Source organism: Saccopteryx bilineata, chromosome 4 (genome assembly GCF_036850765.1).
Source record: "Saccopteryx bilineata isolate mSacBil1 chromosome 4, mSacBil1_pri_phased_curated, whole genome shotgun sequence".
In the NCBI taxonomy this organism is placed as follows: Eukaryota; Metazoa; Chordata; class Mammalia; order Chiroptera; family Emballonuridae; genus Saccopteryx; species Saccopteryx bilineata.
This window is the reverse complement of record NC_089493.1, coordinates 2,724,655-2,749,373: the sequence shown is the minus strand read 5'-3', so window position 1 is coordinate 2,749,373 and position 24,719 is coordinate 2,724,655. Positions and strand designations below refer to the sequence as shown.

General features: G+C 54.1%; 1 protein-coding gene across 1 annotated transcript in view; it reads left to right on the top strand.

The window, feature by feature from the left end:
• TDRD9 (tudor domain containing 9) overlaps positions 1-24,719 on the top strand; it is a 94,037-nt gene that overhangs the window by 46,448 nt on the left and 22,870 nt on the right. Inside the window, exons 13-23 of the mRNA XM_066276422.1 lie at positions 1,555-1,659; positions 4,837-4,934; positions 6,202-6,333; positions 7,935-8,100; positions 8,179-8,242; positions 8,744-8,807; positions 9,045-9,089; positions 9,692-9,745; positions 17,869-17,985; positions 19,665-19,772; positions 20,510-20,610. Of these exons, the coding sequence (XP_066132519.1) occupies positions 1,555-1,659; positions 4,837-4,934; positions 6,202-6,333; positions 7,935-8,100; positions 8,179-8,242; positions 8,744-8,807; positions 9,045-9,089; positions 9,692-9,745; positions 17,869-17,985; positions 19,665-19,772; positions 20,510-20,610 (1,054 nt within the window). The remainder of the gene's footprint in view (positions 1-1,554; positions 1,660-4,836; positions 4,935-6,201; positions 6,334-7,934; positions 8,101-8,178; positions 8,243-8,743; positions 8,808-9,044; positions 9,090-9,691; positions 9,746-17,868; positions 17,986-19,664; positions 19,773-20,509; positions 20,611-24,719) is intronic.

The following is a 24,719-nucleotide window of genomic DNA, read 5'->3' as shown; positions in this document are numbered from 1 at the left end:
GCAGGACAAGAAGGGGCCTGCAGTTGGACGTGGAGGAAGCAGTGGCTGTGTGAGTCTGGACACCGGGGTGGAGGGGCAGACGGGATGGTGTGGGGGGCAGGGAACGAGGAGCTGCTCGGGGCAGCCAGTGGGGCCTGGACACCTGGAAGCCTTTCAGGAGGTCAGTGGGCAGGTGCGTCCTGCTGATGACAGGTCAGTACTGATAACTGAGATGGGTAGAGGGGTGTAGCCACGTGGCCTTGTTGGTGACCTTCCCGTGCAGTTTTGGTGGAGGGAGAACCTGCTCGGAACGGGTTCGTGGAGGGGCAGGGAGAGGATGGAGACAGAAGCCAGGCAGCCAGCATGCTTGGACACTTGGCTGTAAGGGGAACAGAGAGATGGGGCAGAGGCCGAGGACAGTGGACCAGAGAGACCTATTTAATGGCAGGGGACCCAGCACTTTTTGTTGCTGGGTGATGGGAGTCTGCATGGAAGAGAGCCACTGGCTGTGAAGGGGACAAGGCTGCGATGGAGGGCACGGGGTGTGCCCCGGGTCGTGGGGGAGGCCGGCGGGTGAGGATGGGAGGGCCGAGAGCAGCACTGATGGCCTCTGCTTCTTCGGGAGCATGGTCTCAGCTGAGAGTGAGGAGGGGGCAGGCATCAGAGGTTTGAGGAGAAGTCATCAAATGGGTCCCTAAAGAGATGGACAGGGAATGGCCTAGGGGTGTCTCTCTGAGGGCCACTTAAGGCTGGTGACCAGGAGGTGAAGGGGCAGGCAGCCTTCTGGCCGCTTTGGTTCGGGTGCGGTGTGGGGGGCCCACTGTCACTGAGTAGGGCTGCGCTGAGCCAGATGGGCAGAGCAGGATGTGAAGGGCTAGGATAGACCAACCCCGTGGGCTGGGTAACTGTGCCCCGCTGGGGTGCCAGGGAGGGCCAGGCCGCAGGTGGCCACATGGACAGACCTGTCAGGGATGCTGGCATGGAATAGGGGGTGTCTGGCTGTGCCGTGCGTGCGCTGGGAGGGAGCTGTGGCAGGAGACGCTGTAGCCGTGGGCTGCTGGGCATCGGCGAGGAGTCTGTTCTGGAGAAGGGCCCGAGGCTGCTCAGGCCGGAGGGCAAGGGTGCAGGAGAGCCCCCAGGGCCCCGCTGCAGGGACGGCACTTTCTGTGGCCGGGATGGAGGGTCTGTCCAGGAAGAGTGCAGGAGCTTGTCACCAGGTTTACAGATGGGGACACCAAAGCAGAGAGGCTGAACAACTTGGCCCCAACCCCTCCCCCAGCCCTGGCTTCTAAACTGGCAGCCAGCACTGGCTGCTCCTGTGCCCTGCCCTGCACCCCAAGGGCCATGGGCTCTCGGGTGCAGCCCTGATGGGCTCATCCTGTGACACGTTGGGCCCATGGGACCTCTCCCTTATGCCCAGAGACTCCCAGTCCTCAGCGGGAAGACCGTGACCACGCCGCCCGGCTGGCCACGTTTCTCCAGAGCCTCCTGGGTCCCCTTGTTTTATCGGTGTGCACTGATTACTACACTTGTTTCTTGTCAGCATTGTGCTTACATTCCTTTTTTAAATGACAGTTATAGACTTTTGTTTGACTAGAACTTTGGTCTGTGATGAAGACACCAATTATCAGAGTCTGCGCTTGAACTGGGCCTCGAAAACCAGCTGTAATCAGAGGAAAGGTAAGCGTGTCCGCACACTCAGTCAGGCGTCCTCTTAGGATGGAATTTTCTGTGTTTTTACTCTTATTTAGGTGCTTCCTTTATTGGAACCAGTTTTAAGATTTAAGCAACATCTATTGTCAGACTCCTCCTCACTTAAACCTGTGACCCTTGTCTGTCCTTAGAACTAGGTGACAGTCTCTGCATACATAGTGGACAGCACCATCATCTCCCATGCTGTCCTTTTTCCCAGTGCATCTGTAGATGTCTGCTGCATAGGGTCAGGAGCCACATGGATCGCTTTGTTAGTGTTGGTCACCCTTCCTCTGGCCGCTCTCAAGTGTTGGTCTTTCTGGGGTTAGTTTCCGTGCACTGGCTGCTCAGGGCCAGTTTTACATGCCGGCCCACGTGTGTTTCTGTGCAGCTCAGTGCCATGTGCATTCCTGTCCTCACCACACCCAGGATGGTCCATGCCCAGAAGGGCCTCCATGTGCTGCCCAGCCACACAGCGTCCACTGCCCTCTGCCCTCTGCCAGCCATGGAGCTGTTCTTTGGATCTGTGGTTTTGGGCTCTCAGGGTCACACAGGATGTGAGCTTTGGAGACTGGTGTTATTTATCCCCGTAATAATCCCTAAGCCCCATCTGAGCTGCTACACGTGTCAGCTGTTCATTCCTTCTCACTGTTGAATCGAGCAGGATGAGGGCCTGTGAGTGGTTTTCAGTGCCCGGCGACACAAGTACAGCTGCCATGTGTCAGGGTGTTTTGCGTGGACATGGCTTCATTGCTCTGGGATCCCAGCCCAGGAGTGTACTTGCTGGGTCACGAGTGAGGCTGCTCGGTGTGTGAGCACGGCCCCAGTGACGTGCGAGGGGCGTGCCGTTTCTGTTCTTCCCAGCTGTGTGAGCCCGTTCCCTCCACAGCCTCGCCAGTGTGTGTTGTCACTGCTTGTGTCGTGTTTGTCACTGCTCGTGTCACGTTAGCCTCCCACAGAGCACGTCAGGATGCTGCTCTGTGCGTCCAGGCTGCCTGGGCTTGATGGCTGAGGAGGTGAAACGTTTTCCTGTGTTACTTGTCACCCACATGTCCCCTGCCTGACCAGGGTCTTTGTGTGTTTCCTGTTGAGCTCAGAGCTCTCACGACTGCACGCGGCCTGTGCTGCACTGTGACACACAGGTGGCTCTCCACCTTGAGCTGTGTTATCTCTTCATCCCCACAACCGGCTCTCATAGGAAATGGTTTACATTTTGATGAGATCTGGTTTACCAGCTCTTCCTCTTTGGGACCGTGCATCTGGTGTGGTGTTTAAGTGCCTTTTGCTTCGTCCTAGACTGCAGAGCGCTGCCGCCTGCACTCAGCTCTGGAAGCACCGGAGGTCTGCGTTTGCGCCGAGTCCGTGGTCCCTGGAATTGGTGGTTGTATAAGGCAAGCTTTGGGCCGAGGTCCATTTCTTCACCAGTGGATGTCTAGTTCCAGCCCCACGGTCCCCCTTCCACTGAATGGCTTCAGCATGTGGTGGTGTCCCTGGGTGAGCTTGTAGCTCTCTTTCTGGGTTCTGCATGTCCTGTTAGTATGTATCTTTGCGTCTGCTCAGACAGGGCCTGCTGACTCTGTGGTCAGTCTGAACACGGAGCACGCCCGTTCCTCCCGGTTTGCTCCTTGTTTCCGAGTGTGTTCGCCACTGCCCTGGGCCTTTGGAGAAGACGCGTGCTGCAGACAGGCTGGGGGAGCAGGAGTGTGTCGAGTGTCAAGGCCCTGAGCACGTGTCTGCACACTTCAGTCCCGCTGACGTCTCCTGAGCATGGCACTCTTCAGCACAGGGTCCTGTGCCTGCTGTGTTAGATCCTCTCCTGAGCACTGAATTTCATCTGCAGTGACTGTTCATGGCATTGCATTTTACTTTTGTTCCTCGTGTTCACTTCTACATAGAGTCGTGATTGATTTAGTGTGCTGGTCTTGTGTCCTGTGACTTTGCTGAACTCACTAATCAGTTCTAGGAGTTTTTTTGGTTTTGTTTTTTGTCATTACCGTGGGATTTCCTACTCAGACAATCTCGTCATTTTCAGGTAAGGCGGGGGTGAGGGTGAGGGTGATGGTGGTGGTGGAAGTCTGCACTCTCTACCCAACCTCCTGATTGGGGGAGCTACTGGGACAGGGTTGGGGCGCAGGGAGGGCAGGAGCACAGACTCCCCACCTTCCTCCTGACTACACACGTGGGGATGGGGAGCACCTGCCTAGCTGCTGCCCCATTGTGGGAAATGCTGGGTATTTGGTATGTCTCCCCACTCTCCCCTCTCTCTTGGGGGATTTTATTATGTTTTGGGATAAATGAGTTTTAACTCCACAGGCCACACATCTCAAGAGAATAGCTGTTTTGTGGTGGTCTCCCCAGGCCTGGCCTGGGCTCTGTGTATGTGATCTCGTTTACTATGCAGCAGCGTCTTGCCTTTGAGGGGGTTCTAGGGCAGAAGGCCATGGTCACTGCCTCCTTGGACGCCTGGTGGCGCAGCCATTTCCTGGGAGATGCACAGCGTGTTACTCTCGGTGACCTATATTTTCTCTAGTATGAACTGTGCCCTGGCAGGAAATGTGTGATGTTCAAGATGTGTTGATTTCCACTGTGTGTTGGGGCCAAGATTGCTTCCTCTGGAAATATATGCTGGGTTTATTCTTGTGGGTGACCAAGAAGCCAGCACTTAGTCTGTATGTAAAGATGACTTCTGGCCTGACCAGGTGGTGGCACAGTGGATAGAGTGTTGGACTGGGATGCCGAGGACCTATGTTCGAGACCCTGAGGTCGCCAGCTTGAGCGCGGGCTCATCTGATTGAGCAAAGCACACCAGCTTGGACCCAAGGTTGCTGGCTCGAGCAAGGGGTTACTCGGTTTGCTGAAGGCCCGCGGTCAAGGCACATATGAGAAAGCAATCAATGAACAACTAAGGTGTCTCCACGAAAAACTAATGATTGATGCTTCTCATCTCTGTTCCTGTCTATCTGTCCCTATCTATTCCTCTCTCTGTTTTTTTTTTAAAAAAAAAGATGACTTCTAACACTAACGTGTTCTCAGGTTCTATTGTCCCAGTCTTCTAGTGGATAACAGATGTTTTTCTTAATATTTAATTATTATTATTAAATATATTTTTATGCTAATATTGAAGTAATTAACACTAAATGGACTTTGAATGTTTTTCCTGTGAAGGTCGTGCTGGACGTGTGTCTAAAGGCTACTGTTACCGCTTGATACACAGGGAATTCTGGGACAATGTCATCCCCGACAACGTCATTCCGGAGATGTTGGTAATACGCTTGGGTCAATTTCAAAGTTTATTTAAAAAATTTTTTCCCAGCCCTGGCCAGTTGTCTCAGTGGTAGAGCATCAGCCCAGCATGTGGATGTTCCAGGTTTGATTCCTGGTCAGAGCACACAGGAGAAGTGCTCATCTGCTTCCCTACCTACCCCTTCCCTCCTTTAGCCATAGCTCAAATGGTTTGAGCAAGTTGGCCGGGGTGCTGAGGATGGCTCCATGGCCTCAGGCGCTAAAATAACTTGGTTGCTGAGCAACGGAGCAGTGGCCCCAGATGGGCAAAGCATTGCCCCATAGAGGGCTTGCCAGGTGGATCCTGGTTGGGGTGCATGTGGGAGTCTGTCTCTCTGCCTCCTTGCCTCCCACTTAATAATAATAATAAAAAATGAAAAAGAATAAATTTTTTTCCATTGATTTGTGATATGTATATAGAGAGAAGCATGAATTTACTGTTCCACTTAGTTGTATACTCATCTGTGCCCTGACTGGGGCTGGAACCTGTGACCTTGGTGTGCTGGGACGGCGCTCTATCCGGCCAGGCCTCAAAGTTCATTTCTTATAGAAAGTCTTAAGTGATGTAATTTTAAGCGTTTATCATCTAGATCAGTGGTCCCTAACCCCTGGGTTGCGGACCGGTACCGGTCCATGGGCCTTTTGGTACCAGTTCACAGAGAAAGAATAAATAACTTACATTATTTTTGTTTTATTTATATTTAAGTCTGAATGATGTTTTATTTTTTAAAAATGACCAGATTCCCTCTGTTACATCGTCTAAGACTCACTCTTGACGCTTGTCTCGGTCACGTGATACATTTATCCGTCCCACCTTAAAGGCCAGTTCGTGAAAATATTTTCTGACATTAAACTGGTCCGTGGCCCAAAAAAGGTTGGGGACCACTGATCTAGATTCCGGAAAACTCACTATCTGACTCGTGGTTATCAGCCGCAGTGTCTGCTCACTGACTGAGCGCCTGCTGCCATGTGGGCTTCACATGCTCCGCTGTGACGAGCTCCGCTCTGTGCCCTCCCTTGTTGCTGCGAGACTGCTGTCTGCATCTTCTTCCGGGACCCTCTCCCCACTCCTGTTCCCTCTCTCCTCTTGTTCTCCCGTCCCCTCCTGCTTCTGCCCATTCTGTCTCTCTCACCTGTTCTGTTCTCACCCTCCTCCTCCGCTCCCTGCTCCCTGCAGCACTGCTCGTATGACCAGGTTAATGGATGTAGTTACTCGTTATGTCTCCATGGAGGTTCTGTTCTTTTCAGCGCTCTCCATTAGGGAGCACGATTCTGAAAGTTAAATTGCTGGACATGGGCGAGCCGAGAGCTCTGCTGGCCACGGCGCTGTCCCCACCCAGCCTGGGGGACATCGAGCGCTCCATCCTGCTGCTGAAGGAGGTAGGCGGGCTCCTGTGTGCTGGGCGGGCGGGCGTGGGGAGGCCATAGTGACTGATTTGAAATGTCTCAGAAGAGGCTGTCTGTAGGGTACTTTGTCGTAAATAACCAGCACTTGTGTAAGTGGCTTGTGTGACGACTAATTATTGACTTCTGGTTCCGCATGTTACTTGTATGGCCTGTTAGTCATCTCCCCAAAACAGCACCGCTTTCTCCTGTCCCCACCTTCCCCATCGTCCTCCCTCACAGTGTTGAGGAGTTTCTTCTTCTTCTTTTTTTTTTTCTGAAGCTGGAAACAGGGAGAGACAGTCAGACAGACTCCCGCATGCGCCCGACCGGGATCCACCCGGCACGCCCACCAGGGGCAACGCTCTGCCCACCAGGGGGCGATGCTCTGCCCATCCTGGGCGTCGCCATGTTGCGACCAGAGCCACTCTAGCGCCTGAGGCAGAGGCCACAGAGCCATCCCCAACGCCCGGGCCATCTTTGCTCCAATGGAGCCTTGGCTGCGGGAGGGGAAGAGAGAGACAGAGAGGAAAGCGCGGCGGAGGGGTGGAGAAGCAAATGGGCGCTTCTCCTGTGTGCCCTGGCCGGGAATCGAACCTGGGTCCTCCACACGCTAGGCCGACGCTCTACCGCTGTCGTCTTCTTTTTTTTTTTTAATTGATGTTTTCTGGAGAGCTTGGAAGGGAGAAGGAGAAACGTTCTTGTGTGTGCCCTGACTGGATTCCTGCAACCTTGGCGTATTGGATACTCTAATCAAATGAGCATCTAGCCTGGGGAGAAGTTCTGAGATGAGACAGCTTTGACACCATTGATTGATTATTCTTATGTCTTTATGCTAATGTCGAAGTAATTAGTGCTGAATGGCGTGTGAATGTTCCTCCTGTGAAGGCTGGCTGGATGGTGTCTGAGGCCAGCTGGACACGTGTCTAAGGGCTCTAACTATCACCTGAAACAGGACCCCTGGGGCAGCCGCCTGCACCTACCTGCGGCAGTCTCCTCTCAGCCTGCACACCCTGCAGTCCTGCCCGGTGGCCTCCCTCTGGCCTCCTTCTTCCCTCCTGTCCTGGCTGGAGGCTCTCCCTGTCTGTCCCGGGCTCTCTGACTCTGGTCCCCAGGCCAGGTGCGCCTGGCCTGACAGCGCTTTGTTGGGACTCTGTCCACCAGGCTGGTGGTGCCTCTGGTGTTTTACCTTAATTTCAATGTCAGCTTGGGTTTCCATGAAATGCACTTGGTCAGGCTAAGGGAGTTTTTTCTGCACACAGTGAATCTGTTTTGTTGTGAGAGACCAGCGCCATGTACTAGTGGGCCGTTTGGTTAGTGTTGTGCAGGCCCCAAGTGTTAAACTGTGAGTTACATGGGTGCTTGTGGGCCTGGCTCGAACTGTTACCACCCAGTGCCATCCTCTTAAAAATAACACGTGTGTTTTGAGTTCCAGGAAGCAAATTAGGAGTATAGTTTTGGTGGTGTCGGTCTTTCCTGAGCCGACCCGGCTGTGTTTTAGAGCCCGTCTCTCGATCCGGTCCTCATCTCGTGCTCAGACCCCTGCCGTCAGGACAGCGGGGATGCTCAGTGCGCACATGGCTCCTTTGTTTTCAAAGGTGGGCGCTCTTGCCATGAGCAGGCAGAGGGAGGACGAGAACCCCCATGATGGTGAGCTGACTTTCCTAGGACGGGTGCTCGCCCAGCTCCCCGTCAACCAGCAGCTTGGGAAGCTGATCGTCCTGGGCCACGTGTTCGGCTGTCTGGAGGAATGTCTTATCATAGGTGAGTGTGGGGATAGGAGCTGCTGCCGAGTGTCCCAGCGCTGCCCTCACCAGCTGTGCCCTTTGTTTCCTTTGTCAGCCGCCGCTCTGTCTTTGAAGAATTTCTTTGTGATGCCTTTTAGGCAGCACCTTAACGGATACAGGTACTTAACGTTTGTATTTTTAAAAGCCACTTTGTTAAAAAAATAAAAATAAAAAAAATAAAAAGCCACTTTGTTGCCCTGGCCGGTTGCCTCAGTGGTAGAGGTCGGCCTGGCGTGCAGAAGTCCCGGGTTCGATTCCCGGCCAGGACACACAGGAGAAATGCCCATCTACTTCTCCACCCCTCCCCCTCTTCTTCCTCTCTGTCTCTCTCTTCCCCTCCTGCAGCCGAGGCTCCATTGGAGCAAAGATGGCCCAGGAGCTGAGGATGGCTCCTTGGCCTCTGCCCCAGGCGCTAGAGTGGCTCTGGTCGCAACAGAGCGACGCCCTGGATGGGCAGAGCATCACCCCCTGGTGGGTGTCCCGGGTGGATCCCGGTCGGGTGCATGCGGGAGTCTGTCTGACTGTCTCCCTGTTTCCAGCTTCGGAAAAATACAAAAAAAAAAAAAAAAGCCACTTTGTTTTACTGTCATTGAGTGACACTGTCTGTTATCCGTGTGCAGGAGTAAAGTGTATTTCTCCGGCCACAGTAAGAGTGACTGCATCGCTCTGCTCGAGGCATTTCGAGTAAGTGCTCTGAGCAGGTGGGAGGGCTGTGGGGGCTGCTTGCCCTGCAGACTTCCTGTTGCAAGCTGGTCTGGGCTGTTCCTGCCCAACACGAAGATAAACCATGTCGGGAGAAGTGGTGGGGGGAGTTGAATTTTATGGAGTTGAATGGAAAGTTAAATTTGTAAATTTTCTGTGGTACTTTAAAAACTGAGTAACCAGTGAAGTGTTTTGAAACTCTGGGTCATTTGTTTTTAGATGTGGCAGGCCTGCAGACAGAGAGGGGAGCTGCGGCACCCAAAGGTGGGTCTCTGCAGCTCAGCCCGAGGGAGCCATGACACCTGGAGCCTGTGCCCAGCCAAGGTCACTGAGCAGTCCGGTGGCAGCAGGCAGAGTGCCGAGCAGACCCAGCTGTCCTTTCGCAGAGCGGCCAACCGGCCTGTCATTTGCTGTAGGCACTTCCCCTGAGCAGTGGTGGCCTCCTGAGTGTCTGGGTCCTCTCCCCGCTGGCGCTCAGTCGCTGTGGGCCGCCTGGACCCGCTGCCTTTGCTCTGAGACCCTGAGGCTGTTCTTCTGTTGTTTTTAGATAACGAGCTTAAAAGAACTCAACCTGCTGGCTCCCTTGTCCCCCTTTTTTGACCAGGTTTTGTTCTTCTAAACTAATTCACAGGACTGTTGGTGGATCTGTCTGTGGGTGTAAATTTACCGTGCCTTGCTTGCTGTATCCTTGCAATAACTGAGTTACCTGGAAAAGCTGCTTTTTGAAGAGGCAGCCATACTATTTTTCTTGTTGGTTTATATTCTTTTTGGCATATATTTTTGGATGAGCTGTGTATATTATAGTGGTCAAATTAGTTCTACTTTGCTGCATTAATATTGAGTATTATGCTTTTATGTATTTCAAGGATGAACTTGACTGGGGACGGTTAAATTACATTCAAATCAAGAGAATTAGAGAGGTAAGTTGTAATGTACAGGGCAGTAATGAATATTCCAAGAAGTACATCCTGTTTCCAACTTCAGTAGAATATTTATATACATGTATGTTATATGTAGGTTCATGTAAGACAACATATGTACTTTATATAATTCATATGTAGTTAGTTAATTATACATACTCATGTAATATGTAATACAGTTACAGACAGCTATACATGGTAGTTCTATAATTTCAAAATGATTTATCAGCTTTCTTATTCTGAATGTTGGATACTTGTGTCCTCTCTTTGTTTTTGATTAGATTTGTGTGTTGGGGGGGTGTTCCCAAGACCACCATCAGGTTTAGGGATTGGCCAGAAAGACTCACAGGACTCAGAAAAGTTTACCCTCGTGATTACGGTTCATTACAGCTGAAGGGCACAGAATGAAATCAGCAAAGGTCAAAGGCACGTGGGGAGAAGGCCGGGAGACCCGGTGCAGGGTTCCAGCTGTCTTCTCCCAGTGGACACTGTGGACGGGACTTGTCCTCCCAGCAGCAGAGTGTGACGGCAGGACCAGGCTCACCCAGCCTGGCGGCCCAGGGTTTTACTGAGGGCTGGCTAGGCAGGCATGGGGCGCCTGCATGGCTGGCCTGAGCTGCTTAGTTTTTAGCCCCTCCAGAGGTCACAGGAGACCACATGGCTCAAGGCACCCACCACACATAGATGACACTGCTACCATAAGCTGCTGCGTCCAGCCACAGCCACAGCTAAACAAAGACATGAAGAGGGACACTCTGAGGGCTTAGAGCAGCGGTTCTCAACCTGTGGGTCACGACCCCGGTGGGGGTCGAATGACCAAAACACAGGGGTCGCCAGAAGCCATCGGAAAATACATATTTCCGATGGCTTTAGCTGCTGAGAGGCCATGCTACCATCTGCAGCAGCGCTATTCAGCTTGAATGCACGCTGTTAAGGACGTGCGTTCCAAACTGAATGCCTGCGGTCATGCGCAGACGTGATTGCATCATCTCTCTGGGGCCTAAGGGGCAGGGGAAGCGGGAGGAACGCTCCACAGTCCATAGCAGCGCATTACGTGTGTCCGGCGCTTGCTGACGTCATCAGTGGGCAGGTGCAGCAAGCGCCGGAGGACAGAAGCAAGAGGCCGAGAGCCAAGAGAGCCTGCGAGACAGCCTGCTGGTGTAAAAAAGGTTAATAATGTAAAAACAGTACACACACCATACACACAATACTGTGTAAGTGTAAGGTGCTTTGTGTGTAATCATTACACAGTACACAAAGCAGCTTACACTTACACAAAGCACCATACATTTACACAGTGTGAACTACATTGGTCTTATACTATATGAGACCACTATAAGATGTAGTTCACACTGTTCCCCAGTGTATAATTATCTCCCATATCTCCCACTATTTTCCCATATTCTGAATGAGGAAACTGCTGAAATCAGCGGTTTCCGGCATTGAATCCGCCTCCTATTGATTTCATTGGGAGTGCTGCGGATTTTGTGGAAGAGAGCTCCCGAGAATCTCGGGTTACCACACAATCCACCGCAGCCTCCTTTTGATTTCAATAAGAGGCGGAGAAATGACAGTTTCCGACACATTTCTTCCTCTCCTATTCAAGTCAATGGGAGGCCGCAGCAGGTTCCGCTCAAATATAGAGCATGTTGCTTAATTTTTTCCATGCTAGAACTTTTCCTAGAGCAGAAAAATTCCAAAGGTGGAATCCACCCCCCCCCAACAGACTGAAAGAAGCCTCACACCGAGGAATCTGCTGTGCGGATTCTGCAGTGTAAAAGATCTGCCTCCTATAGAAGTCTATTGGGGGTGGCGGATTCCACCTTTGGAATTTTTCTGCTCTAGGAAAAGTTCTAGCGTGGAAAAAATTAAGCAACATGCTCTATATTTGAGCGGAACCTGCTGCGGCCTCCCATTGACTTGAATAGGAGAGGAAGAAATGTGTCTGAACTGCGTTTCTGCCGTACAGGGGATCTCTCTTCTGCGAAATCCACGGGTCTCCCATTGAAGTAAATGAGATGTGGATTCCACCGCAGAAACCGCTGCTTTATAGTGTGAAAGAGCCCTGAAAGATACCATGCTGTGCAGAAACTGCAGTGTATCCTATGACGTAGTTCACACTGTTCTATATAGAAAACTTGCCACTAATCTGGAAAAAACAGATCCATTAGTTGAGCAGCTATTTACAGAATGGTAGCCCCAATACACTAGGTAAGGAGGTCCATTAGTAATAAATATTTCTCAATATATAATTAAATATTGTTTTTGTGATTAATCACTATGTTTAAATTATGTTTGATTTGTAGCAATGAGAATACATAATGCATGTCAGGTATTTACATTCTGAATCATAACTGTAGCAAAATTACAGTTATGAAGTAGCCACCAAAATTATTTTTTGGCTTGGGGTCACCGCAACATGAGGAACTGTATTGCGGGGTCACGGCATTAGAAAGGTTGAGAACCACTGGCTTAGAGGCTCCACCCCAGGGGCCACAGCTGTCCTGGAACGTGTAGGGCGTGGCCACCCGGGCCTGCTGAGCTGATCTTTTAGTGCACAAGTTACAAGATGCTTATCCTGTTTTATTGTCTTTTCAGACAACTTACTTTGTAGGTTTTTTGGGGAGAGGGGAAAGGTGGAGGATTTTAATGGATTGATTTTTGCTTTTTATTAATTTAGTCTTCCATGCCTCTTGAGTTTATTTACTCTTCTTGAGATGAGTATTTAATTCACTACTACTGTACTTGAAGTATTTATAATTAAAGGCATATGCAGCCATGGATTTTCCTGTGTGTACTGTTTGGACCCTATCCTATTGGTTTGTGATGTGTAGGATTCCTCTCTGTGAAGTTGATAGTGTTGGTTTCCTCCTTGACCCAAGAGTTTTTTGTCTTTTTCTTTTTAAGGTTTTATTTATTGTTTTTTGCAGAGGAGGGGGTGGGGACGAGAAGTCGTTGCTTCACTCTAGCTGTTCATTGGTTGCTTGTTGTATGTGCCTTGACCAGGCAAGCCCTGGGTTTTGAACCAGCGGCATCTGCATTCCAGGTCCACGATCTGTCTACTGCATCACCACAGGTCACGCAACACAAGGACTTTTTGGGTTTTTGTTTACAGGGACAGAGAGAGAGTCAGAAGGGAGAGAGTCAGAGAGAGGGATAGATAGGGACAGACAGACAGGAACAGAGAGATGAGAAGCATCAATCATCAGTTTTTCGTTGCAACACCTTAGTTGTTCATTGACTGCTTTCTCATATGTGCCTTGACCGCGGGCCTTCAGCAGACTGAGTAACCCCTTGCTCAAGACAGCAACCATGGGCCCAAGCTGGTGAGTTTTTTTCTTTGCTCAAGCCAAATGAGCCCGCGCTCAAGCTGGTGACCTCAGGGTCTTGAACCTGGGTCCTCTGCATCCCAGTCTGACGCTCTATCCACTGTGCCACCGCCTGGTCAGACACACAAGGGTTTTTAAGAAGAGTTTTTGAGTTTCCAGGGAGAAAGAAATATTTTTAGATATTGTGTGTTAATTTCAGATTTTACTGCATTTGGTAGAGTAAGTGACTTGGATGATTTAAAATTGACTTTTAATTAGGGAGGCTTCGTGTGATGCAGCGGATAGGAAGGAGGTCAGTCACCTGGAAATGCGCATGCTGCATGTGGGGGCATGCTGTCCTCAGCCCAGCCTTGTCTCTCTCCCCATAGTTTTTCTTTGCAGTTCTTTATAGTTTTATTTTTTCTCCAGTTATGGTCATGCTTGTGGTTTGTATGGTTTTTATTTTCTGTAGTTTATTGAGATAGCTTTGTGTTACCTTATAGCCAGCAGTATTTGGAGTTGTATGGGGTTTTTTGTTTTGTTTTTACAGAGACAGAGTGAGTCAGAGAGAGGGATAGATAGGAAAGCCATACAGGAATGGAGAGAGATGAGAAGCATCAATCATCAGTTTTTCGTTGTGACACCTTAGTTGTTCACTGATTGCTTTCTCATATGTGCCTTGACCACGGACCTTCAGCAGACTGAGTAACCCCTTACTTGAGCCAGTGACCTTGGGTCCAAGCTGGTGAGCTTTTGCTCAAACCAGATGAGCTCACACTCAAGCTGGCGACCTCAGGGTCTTGAACCTGGGTCCTCTGCATCCCAGTCCGACGCTTTATCCACTGCGCCACCGTCTGGTTAGGCGAGTTGTGTGTTCTTGTAGTTTGATGTTTAGTCTAAACTGGTAAGTGTATACTTGTAGTTTGATGTTTAGTCTAAACTGTTTAGTCTACAAGTAAGTGTATACTTGTAGTTTGATGTTTAGTCTAAACTGTTTAGTCTACAAGTAAGTGTATACTTGTAGTTTGATGTTTAGTCTAAACTGGTTTTACTGCAGCAAGGTAGTTTTTGTCCAGAGTGACTGTTGGGTTACTCAGTTGTTTTTAACCACAAAATCAGTACACGTTCATGGCAGAGATTTTGGAACTGTTTAAAGCAGTGGTCCCCAACTATTTTTGGGCCACGGACTGGTTTAATGTCAGAAAATATTTTCACGGATGGGCCTTTAGGGTGGGATAGATAAATGTATCATGTGACCGAGAGACAAGCGTCAAGAGTGAATCTTAGACGGATGTAACAAGGAATCTGGTCTTTTTTTTTTTTTTTTTTTGTATTTTTCTGAAGCCGGAAACGGGGAGAGACAGTCAGACAGACTCCCGCATGCCGCCCGACTGGGATCCACCCGGCACGCCCACCAGGGGCGACGCTCTGCCCACCAGGGGGCGATGATCTGCCCCTCCGGGGCGTTGCTCTGCCGCGACCAGAGCCACGCTAGCGCCTGGGGCAGAGGCCAAGGAGCCATCCCCAGCGCCCGGGCCATCTTTGCTCCAATGGAGCCTTGGCTGCGGGAGGGGAAGAGAGAGAGAGGAAGGAGGGGAGGGGGGGTGGAGAAGCAGATGGGCGCTTCTCCTATGTGCCCTGGCCGGGAATCGAACCCGGGTCCCCCGCACGCCAGGCCGACGCTCTACCGCTGAGCCAACCGGCCAGGGCCGGAATCTGGTCATATTTAAAAAATAAAACATCGTTCAGACTTAAATGTAAATAAAACAGAAATAATGTAAGTTATTTATTCTTTCTCTGCGGACTGGTACTAAATGGCCTACGGATGGTACTGGTCCACGCTCTGGGGGTTGGGGACCACTGGTTTAAAGGACTTAAAGCAGAGGATATGGTCATGGTCACTTGCTCTTTTGGTACCTGCAGTTGATTGTGGTTTTCTGTACATGTGTGTGTTAGGATATTGAGATCACGATGTGTAGAGTTTGTGTCCCAGCATTTCTTGTCGGTATTGTGCGGAGTATTTCCTCTATTATTAATTAATCTTTTATAAGGTGACTGCAAGCTCAGCAATGCCTCCCCCAGGTAGACGTATTCTCTCCCCATGGCGCCTTCCCGTGGAATTGTCCCTGTGACGCTGTCCCTATGGTGCTCCCTCGTGGCACCCTCCCTGTGGCTTCACGCCCCCCATGGTACCCTCTCTGCGGCACTGTCCCCATGATGCTCTCCCTGTGGTGCCGTCCCTGTGGTGCTGTCCCTGTGTTGCTCTCCCGTGGTGCCCTCCCTGTGGCGCTGTCCCTGTGATGCCCTCCCTGTGGTGCCGTCCCTGTGGCACTGTCCCTGTGATGCTCTCCCTGTGGCACTGTCCCTGTGATGCCCTCCCTGTGGTGCCGTCCCTGTGGCACTGTCCCTGTGATGCTCTCCCTGTGGTGCTGTCCCTGTGATGCTCTCCCTGTGGTGCTGTCCCTGTGGTGCTGTCCCTGTGGCGCTGTCCCTGTGATGCTCTCCTTGTGGCGCTGTCCCTGTGATGCTCTCCCTGTGGTGCTCTCCCTGTGGCGCTGTCCCTGTGATGCTCTCCCCGTGGTGCCCTCCCTGTGGCACTGTCCCTGTGATGCTCTCCCTGTGATGCCGTCCCTGTGGTGCCGTCCCTGTGGCACTGTCCCTGTGATGCTCTCCCTGTGGCACTGACCCTGTGATGCCCTCCCTGTGGTGCTCTCCCTGTGGCGCTGTCCCTGTGATGCTCTCCCCGTGGTGCCCTCCCTGTGGCACTGTCCCTGTGATGCTCTCCCTGTGGCGCCCTCCCCGTGGCACTGTCCCTGTGGCGCCCTCCCCGTGGCGCTGTCCCTGTGATGCCCTCCCCGTGGCGCTGTCCCTGTGATGCTCTCCCTGTGGCGCCCTCCCCGTGGCGCTGTCCCTGTGATGCTCTCCCTGTGGTGCTGTCCCTCTGGCGCCCTCCCCGTGGTGCTCTCCCTGTGGCACTGTCCCCGTGATGCTCTCCCTGTGGCACTGTCCCCGTGGTGCTCTCCCCGTGGCGCTGTCCCGGTGATGCTCTCCCTGTGGCACTGTCCCCGTGGTGCTCTCCCCGTGGCGCTGTCCCCGTGGTGCTCTCCCTGTGGTGTCCTCCCTGTGGCACTGTCCCTGTGGTGCTCTCCCTGTGGCGCTGTCCCTGTGATGCTCTCCCCGTGCTGCCCTCCCTGTGGCACTGTCCCTGTGATGCTCTCCCTGTGGCGCTGTCCCCGTGATGCTCTCCCTGTGGCGCTGTCCCTGTGATGCTCTCCCTGTGGCGCTGTCCCTGTGATGCTCTCCCCGTGGTGCCCTCCCCGTGATGCTCTCCCTGTGGCGCTGTCCCTGTGATGCTCTCCTTGTGCTGCCCTCCCTGTGGCACTGTCCCCGTGATGCTCTCCTTGTGGCGCTGTCCCTGTGATGCTCTCCTCGTGCTGCCCTCCCTGTGGCACTGTCCCCGTGATGCTCTCCCTGTGGCGCTCTCCCTGTGATGTTCTCCCCGTGATGCTCTCCCTGTGATGCTCTCCCTGTGGCGCTCTCCCTGTGATGCTCTCCCCGTGGTGCCCTCCCTGTGATGCTCTCACTGTGGCGCTGTCCCCGTGATGCTCTCCCCATGGTGTCCTCCCTGTGGCACTGTCCCTGTGGTGCTCTCCCTGTGGTGCTCTCCCTGTGATGCTCTCCCCGTGGTGTCCTCCCTGTGGCACTGTCCCTGTGGTGCTCTCCCTGTGGCGCTGTCCCTGTGGCACTGTCCCTGTGGCGCTCTCCCCGTGGTGTCCTCCCTGTGGCACTGTCCCTGTGGCGCTCTCCCCGTGGCGCCGTCCCTGTGATGCTCTCCCTGTGGCGCCGTCCCTGTGATGCTCTCCCCGTGGCGCCGTCCCTGTGATGCTCTCCCCGTGGCGCCGTCGTGGCGCCCTCCCTGTGATGCTCTCCCCGTGGCGCCCTCCCTGTGATGCTCTCCCCGTGGCGCCCTCCCTGTGATGCTCTCCCCGTGGCACCCTCCCTGTGATGCTTTCCCCGGCGCCCTCCCCGTGGCGCCCTCCCTGTGATGCCCTCCCCGTGGCGCCCTCCCCGTGGCGCCCTCCCTGTGATGCTCTCCCCGTGGCACCCTCCCTGTGATGCTCTCCTCGTGGCGCCCTCCCTGTGATGCCCTCCCCATGGCGCCCTCCCTGTGATGCTCTCCCCGTGGTGCCCTCCCTGTGGTGCTGTCCCTGTGATGCTCTCCCCGTGGCACTGTCCCCGTGGTGCTCTCCCCGTGGCGCTGTCCCCGTGGTGCTCTCCCTGTGGCACTGTCCCTGTGATGCTCTCCCTGTGGTGTCCTCCCTGTGATGCTCTCCCCGTGGCGCCGTCCCTGTGATGCCCTCCCCGTGGCGCCCTCCCAGTGATGCCCTCCCCATAGCGCCCTCCCTGTGATGCTCTCCCCGTGGTGCCCTCCCTGTGGTGCTGTCCCTGTGATGCTCTCCCCGTGGTGCTCTCCCTGTGGTGCTGTCCCTGTGATGCTCTCCCCGTGGCACTGTCCCTGTGGCGCTGTCCCTGTGATGCTCTCCCTGTGGTGCCCTCCCCATGGCGCCCTCCCTGTGGCACTGTCCCTATGGTGCTGTCCCTGTGATGCTCTCCCCGTGGTGCCCTCCCTGTGGTGCTGTCCCTGTGATGCTCTCCCCGTGGTGCCCTCCCCATGGCGCCCTCCCTGTGGCACTGTCCCTGTGGTGCTTTCCCTGTGGCACCATCCTCATAGCACTCTTTCTGTGGCGCACTGGCGTTTTCACTATTTTAAGCGTGCACGTGCTGAGACACCAACATGTCCCTGTGTTGGCTTAGGTGGCTGAGTTGTACGAAGATCTGAAGCGTAGAGTCGCACAGTTCAACATGACTGTTGGCTCCCGGCGGCCTGTCCTGGACCAGGAGTACGTGTACAAGCAGCGCTTCATCCTGCAGGTGCGCGTCTACGGGTCTGTCTGCTGCCGGGGCTAGGATGTGGGCAGGTGCTTCCCCCTTCTCACTGATGCAGGCTGTGTACAGCAAAATGTGGGTTCTCCCGGGCATTGGCTTGGTCACCCAGACCTGCTTCTCTCCAGAGGAGTGTTTCTGTAGCACAGCTGGTAGGACTGCTCAGGACAGAGCCTTTTTTTCCTTAGCTCTTAATGGGGCTCAACATATGTAGCTACTTACACTGAAAATATCATACAGCTTTGAAGGCTGTGGTCTGAGGAGCTGGTTAGAGGGGACCTTACAGGGACTGTGTAGAGCAGTGGTAGTCAACCTGGTCCCTACTGCCCACTAGTGGGCGTTCCAGCTTTCATGGTGGGCGGTAGCAGAGCAACCAAAGTATAAATAAAAAGATAGATTTAACTATATTAAGTTGTTTTATAAAGATTTATTCTGCCAAACTTAGCAAAAATCCGACATAAAGTACTTGGTAAGTAATTATTATTATATGCTTTAACTTGCTGTAACTCTGCTGTATAAATTTTATAAAGTAAAGTTACTTCTCTACTTTATAAATCACCATTACTGTGGAGCCGGTAGGCGGTTAGAAAATTTTACTACTCACAGAGATACAAAAGTGGGCGGTAGGTATAAAAAGGTTGACTGCCTCTGGTGTAGAGGGTGGTGTGTCCCTTGAAGGTGTCTGAGCCCCCACCAGGGGATCGGGGAGGACATCTGCATGTGTTGGCACGCCCACTGAGGTAGCAGGAGCCGGGTTCTGGGGCGACACAGAGAAGGGGCCGTGTTTGTGGGCGCCAGCTTTGCTGTAGGGCTGGAGTGTTCTTTAAACAGTACATTTCTATTGAGGGAGGGACTCTGCAGAGTGCTTTTCACAGTGAGTTCTGGGTGGAGCCTGCTGCTCCGCTGTCAGGGGAGCAGCTGAACCTCGACCAGCCCTGGGCAGTGCCCGGAGTCAGAGCACACGCAGCCTGCGGGCTGTGAAGGTCCCTCACCTGCACGCTGGCCCAGCTCCCCGCCCTCCCTAACTCTCAGGTGAGACATATTCAAGCTCCTTTGAGGAAAGATGACGCTCTGTGTGCTTCTGTTCTGGTGAAGTAACCAGAACTGTGACTCTGCTCTCGTAGTTAAGGTCTAGTTTTTTTTTTTTGTTTGTTTGTTTTTTCTTCTTTTTTCTGAAGCTGGAAACAGGGAGAGACAGTCAGACAGACTCCCGCATGCGCCCGACCGGGATCCACCCGGCACGCCCACCAGGGGCGGTGCTCTGCCCCCCAGAGGGCGATGCTCTGCCCATCCTGGGCGTCGCCATATTGCGACCAGAGCCACTCCAGCGCCTGAGGCAGAGGCCACAGGCCATGCCCAGCGCCCGGGCCATCTTTGCTCCAATGGAGCCTTGGCTGCGGGAGGGGAAGAGAGAGACAGAGAGGAAAGCGCGGCGGAGGGTTGGAGAAGCAAATGGGTGCTTCTCCTATGTGCCCTGGCCGGGAATCGAACCCGGGTCCTCCGCACGCTAGGCCGACGCTGTACCGCTGAGCCAACCGGCCAGGGCCAAGGTCTAGTTTTTATATAAATGCATCTGTTCCATCACAGATGTCATGTCCGTTTGGGAAGAGTGAGACAGACTGATGAAAGTCATGCTGTTGCTTCATGGGAACCAGTCTCTCTTCCAGGTCGTGCTGGCAGGTGCTTTCTATCCAAACTACTTTACTTTCGGACAGCTGGACGAGGAGATGGCGGTGAGGGAGCTGGCCGGCACAGACCCCAAGACGACCGTTGTGGTAGGTGGGGGACAGGCTGCCCTCCCCGGACAGAGTGCCGGCCTCTGGTGTCAGAGGGGCTTCGCAGCAATGTGGCTGACGCAGCACTTCTGTTCTTCAGTGGGGTCCGTGTGTGCGCATCCTCCGCGGGCTTTCCCGGCCTGGGCACCCTGGCTTGTTGGTACGGCACAGGTGTCGGCTCTCCCTCAGGCGTGCTGTTTTGCAGACCTGGCCTTGAAGCCTGGGAAGTCATGTGCTCATGGCTAATGCTGATCCGCCATGTGCCATTTTGAAGGGTTTAAGAAGGCACTTCTCTGTGAGTTCATTTAAGCACTCAGACCTGCCGCTTCTCACGGAGCTGGTGTGGACCTGTGACAAACAGGACCTGGTCGCAGGACAGGGGACTCCTGCTTCATGCCAGAGCTTGGAACGTGTGTCACCAGGACAGCGGGGGGTAGGGTGTGCACTCCAAGCAGAGTGGTGCAGCTTTCCTTCTGTCCCTGACGAGCAAATCTTAATCTCTCTGTACTGGACTTTTGGGCTGTTTTACCAGTGAAAGAATTAGCCTTTGTTTAATATATATTTATTATTAAGCTTATTGGCAATTTAAAAGTTGTTAGTTTTTAAGTACTTGTGTCCATAGCGTCTGCGTCTGGTTAGCTGCTGTGACCACGTGTGTCAGGAGAGCGGGTGGCGGCCCTGTGCGGGCGCTGCCGCCCTCCCTGCGGGCTCTGACCGGTGTCTGCTGTGTTTTGCAGCTGAAACACACCCCTCCCTACGGCTTCCTCTACTACAAGCAGCTCCAGGCCCTCTTCAGGCAGTGCGGCCAAGTCAAGTCCATCATGTTCGATGGTGCAAAGTAAGTCGGATGCTGGTCATGCCCTGCAACTTGGAAGGGCCATCAGATGTTTTCATGGTGACAGGAGCCAGCCCTGAGAAGCAAGCGCGTGTGGAGACGGGCCTCTGTGGGGCCACTGCCCAAGCTCTGGACCGGAGCCGGCTCCCTGTCAGCAGTGGTCCGTCTTCTCCTTCAGCTGGCTCCCTTAAAGCGGCGTGAGCCGCACGACCAGGGCCTGGTGCCTGGAGGACGTGACGTAGTGTCCAGGTTGACGCTCCAGCAGTAGGCCTGCTGGAGCCGCTGTCCCTAGACTTCCACGGGAGCCACTGGCAGCACATCCGTGGTGGCTGAGAAGAGACCCTGCTGTAGTGTCCTAGGACACATGCGTGGATGTTTCTGGAAGACAAATACTACAAAGCAATTACGTTGACCTTACTGTACCTGGAGATAAGGAGCAAATGACATGTTTTGTAGTATAACTTTTTATTTCCAAGAGGGAGTATTTATACACAGAAGAGACTTAATAATTTTAAGTTAATTTTTAAAATTAGACATTTTTTACTAGTAGTCTATAAATTTTATTTAATTTATAGTCGTTTGTAAATTCAGTAAAGGAGAAGCATTCTTACTTTTTTCTGGGTTAATGTCTAATAACTCAAGTTACAGTTGGACATATTAAACGCATTTTGTATTTGACTTTTGTCAAACATTTTAAATTCTGATCTTAGGACTTTTTGAGCATGTAATTGTCTCATGTGGCAAATTTATAACCCTGCACAGCAGGGTCTTCTTAGGTGCTTAACTACTGTCACAGATTTAACTCACGCAGCCTACTGTGTCTCAGCTTTTCTTAAACATCCTCATAGAGGTGGCAGCCAGATTCTTCATCCCACATGTAAGATCTCTTATTTAAAGCAGACTGCACAGCCACGCTGTCCTGGAACGCTGGGCAGGCTCGTGGGGGGGCAGTCACGCGGGTGCGCTGAGGCCCGGTTGGTGGTCTGGCCTCGCGGGGGCTGCAGCGGCCTCTGTGCATCCTCACCCTGGGCTGCGTTCTGCGTGTGTTCCGGCCCCGCGGTCTGGGCCTTGCCATGGGGGTTACGTGTCGCCCAGCTTCTGGTCGCAGCACCAGGGTCGTTTCAGCCATGTGGGAACTGATGGTGTTCTGCTTTACCAGGAGCAGCCCTAGTGCCTCGGGTGTTTAAAGACAGCGAATGACGTGACGTCGTGTTGGCAGTGGCAGTTGTCCTTCTGGGGTCAGGCAGGGCCACTGGAGTGCAGAGTCTGTGTGAGGCCGAGAGTACTGAGTCCTCCCCCACGTGTGCCTGGCTCGGGGCTCCCCAGACGTCGTGGAGAGGCTGGTGGCTGCTCAGACACCGTTGGAGGTGGCGTTGGGGAGGAGGAGGTCTGGGGTTGGTGGAGGATGGGTCCGGTGGGAGCCTGTGTGGACTTTGTGAAGTTGTCGGGAGGCTGGGAGGTGGGAGTGGTGTCTTGTATCGTCTTTTCCAGCGGACCCGTGGGACTGTGACTGTATGGGAGTGAGGGGACCCCGAGCATTTGATCTGAGCTCCGTGTGGGGAACCGAATGCGGACCTGGCGGGGTCTGTGCAGCCTCGTCCAGGCCAGTGCGCAGGAGCTGGGCACTGGGAGGGCCGGCTGGGTCTGTGCAGTCTCGTCCAGGCCAGTGCGCAGGAGCTGGGCACTGGGAGGGCCGGCTGGGTCTGTGCAGCCTCGTCCAGGCCAGTGCGCAGGAGCGGGGCACTGGGAGGGCCGGCTGGGTCTGTGCAGTCTCGTCCAGGCCAGTGCGCAGGAGCGGGGCACTGGGAGGGCCGGCTGGGTCTGTGCAGTCTCGTCCAGGCCAGTGCGCAGGGGCTGGGCACTGGGAGGGCCGGCTGGGTCTGTGCAGTCTCGTCCAGGCCAGTGCGCAGGAGCTGGGCACTGGGAGGGCCGGCTGGGTCTGTGCAGTCTCGTCCAGGCCAGTGCGCAGGAGCTGGGCACTGGGAGGGCCGGCTGGGTCTGTGCAGTCTCGTCCAGGCCAGTGCGCAGGAGCTGGGCACTGGGAGGGCCGGCTGGGTCTGTGCAGCCTCGTCCAGGCCAGTGCGCAGGAGCTGGGCACTGGGAGGGCCGGCTGGGTCTGTGCAGCCTCGTCCAGGCCAGTGCGCAGGAGCTGGGCACTGGGAGGGCCGGCTGGGTCTGTGCAGTCTCGTCCAGGCCAGTGCGCAGGGGCTGGGCACTGGGGGGGCCGGCTGGGTCTGTGCAGCCTCGTCCAGGCCAGTGCGCAGGAGCTGGGCACTGGGGGGGCCGGCTGGGTCTGTGCAGTCTCGTCCAGGCCAGTGCGCAGGAGCTGGGCACTGGGGGGGCCGGCTGGGTCTGTGCAGTCTCGTCCAGGCCAGTGCGCAGGAGCTGGGCACTGGGAGGGCCGGCTGGGTCTGTGCAGTCTCGTCCAGGCCAGTGCGCAGGAGCTGGGCACTGGGAGGGCCGGCTGGGTCTGTGCAGTCTCGTCCAGGCCAGTGCGCAGGAGCGGGGCACTGGGAGGGCCGGCTGGGTCTGTGCAGTCTCGTCCAGGCCAGTGCGCAGGAGCTGGGCACTGGGAGGGCCGGCTGGGTCTGTGCAGTCTCGTCCAGGCCAGTGCGCAGGAGCTGGGCACTGGGAGGGCCGGCTGGGTCTGGCAGCTGTTGGTGGAGGACGGAGGAGAGAGGGACCAGAGGGGGGCCGCGGCCGGGAGCAGAGGCTGGGCTGGAGCAGGCTGAGGTCTGGGCTGGGTGGGAAAGTCACCCCTGAATACACTCCTGGGTTGTAAGAATATGGGAAGCATGGTCTAGCATTTGAGAGAGACTGTTTCTGAGGAGGCACCCAGGAAGTCTCTGGAGAAAGGTGACAGGAATGGAGTGTGGTGGCCTGAGGGCAGGAGGGAAGTGCCCGTGGTTGGCACCCTGCCCAGGAGTCAGTCAGGGGGCTCGAAGCGGCTGAGGGCAGGAGGGCAGTGGGGGGGTTCCTGAGGTGTCCCCTGCAGAGGCCTGGAACAGGCCACTCCTGTTTGTTCATGCGTTCCTGGTGACATTCTGTGCCTGCCTGACCCTTGCCCCAGCTCAGGCCTCCAGCCCTGGGGCCGTGCTCTGTGCGGTTGATACAAACCAGTGTAAGCCTGGGGCCCCGCTCAGTCAGGCCCCCTCAGTCAGGCATACCCCTCAGGCAGGCACCCCTTGGGCCCTCGGCAGGCACCCCTCAGGCAGGCACCCCTCCGGCAGGCACCCCTCGGGCAGGCACTCCTCGTCAGATACCCCTCGGGCAGGCACCCCTCTAGCAGGCACTCCTCAGGCAGGCACCCCTCGGGCCCTCGGGCAGGCACCCCTCGGGCAGGCACCCCTCGAGCAGGCACCACTGCAACCTGATTCCGTCGGCTCCCCCCAGGGTGGGACGCGTCCCTCAGCTCTGCTGGCTGATGAGCTTAGTGTTTGGAGGGAGACCGCGAGGATCCCCCAACTACTCGTGTGTGGTTTTTGCTTATCTGTGTTTTATTTTATAATAAAGTAGAAAGAAAAACCAAAAATCTGCTATTCCATTCTAATCATGACAATTAAGATTTCTTTAAGATTTCTTAACTGAAAATTCCATTTAAACTCAGTTTATTCTGCATATAATATTGCATATTATGTAGAATACTTGATAGTAGTTTAATGATATGTCATTGTAATTTTTATTTCTTTCAAGTAAATGAAGAGTCACTGGTGTTTTGAGAAGTGGTATAGATGAATATTTTTATCCAGAGAGAAATTTCCTTTTTTTCCAAGCGAGAGTAGGGGACATAGACTCCACATGTGCCCCAACCAGGATCTACCTGGCAAGCCCAGGCTGGCTCTGATGCTCTGCCCATCTGGGGCCATGCTTTGAAGCAAGCCATTTTTAGCACCTGAGGCAGAGGCTCCATAGAACCATCCTCAGTGCCTGGGGCCAATGTGCTCAAACAGACTGTGCTGTGGCTATAGGAGAGGAAGAGAAAGAGGGGGGGGGAGGGGCAGAGAAGCAGATGGTCACTTCTCCTGTGTGTCTTGACCGGGAATTGAACCTGGGACATTTACATGTCAGGCTGATGCTTTACCACGGAGCCAACTTGGCCAGGGCCCAGAGAG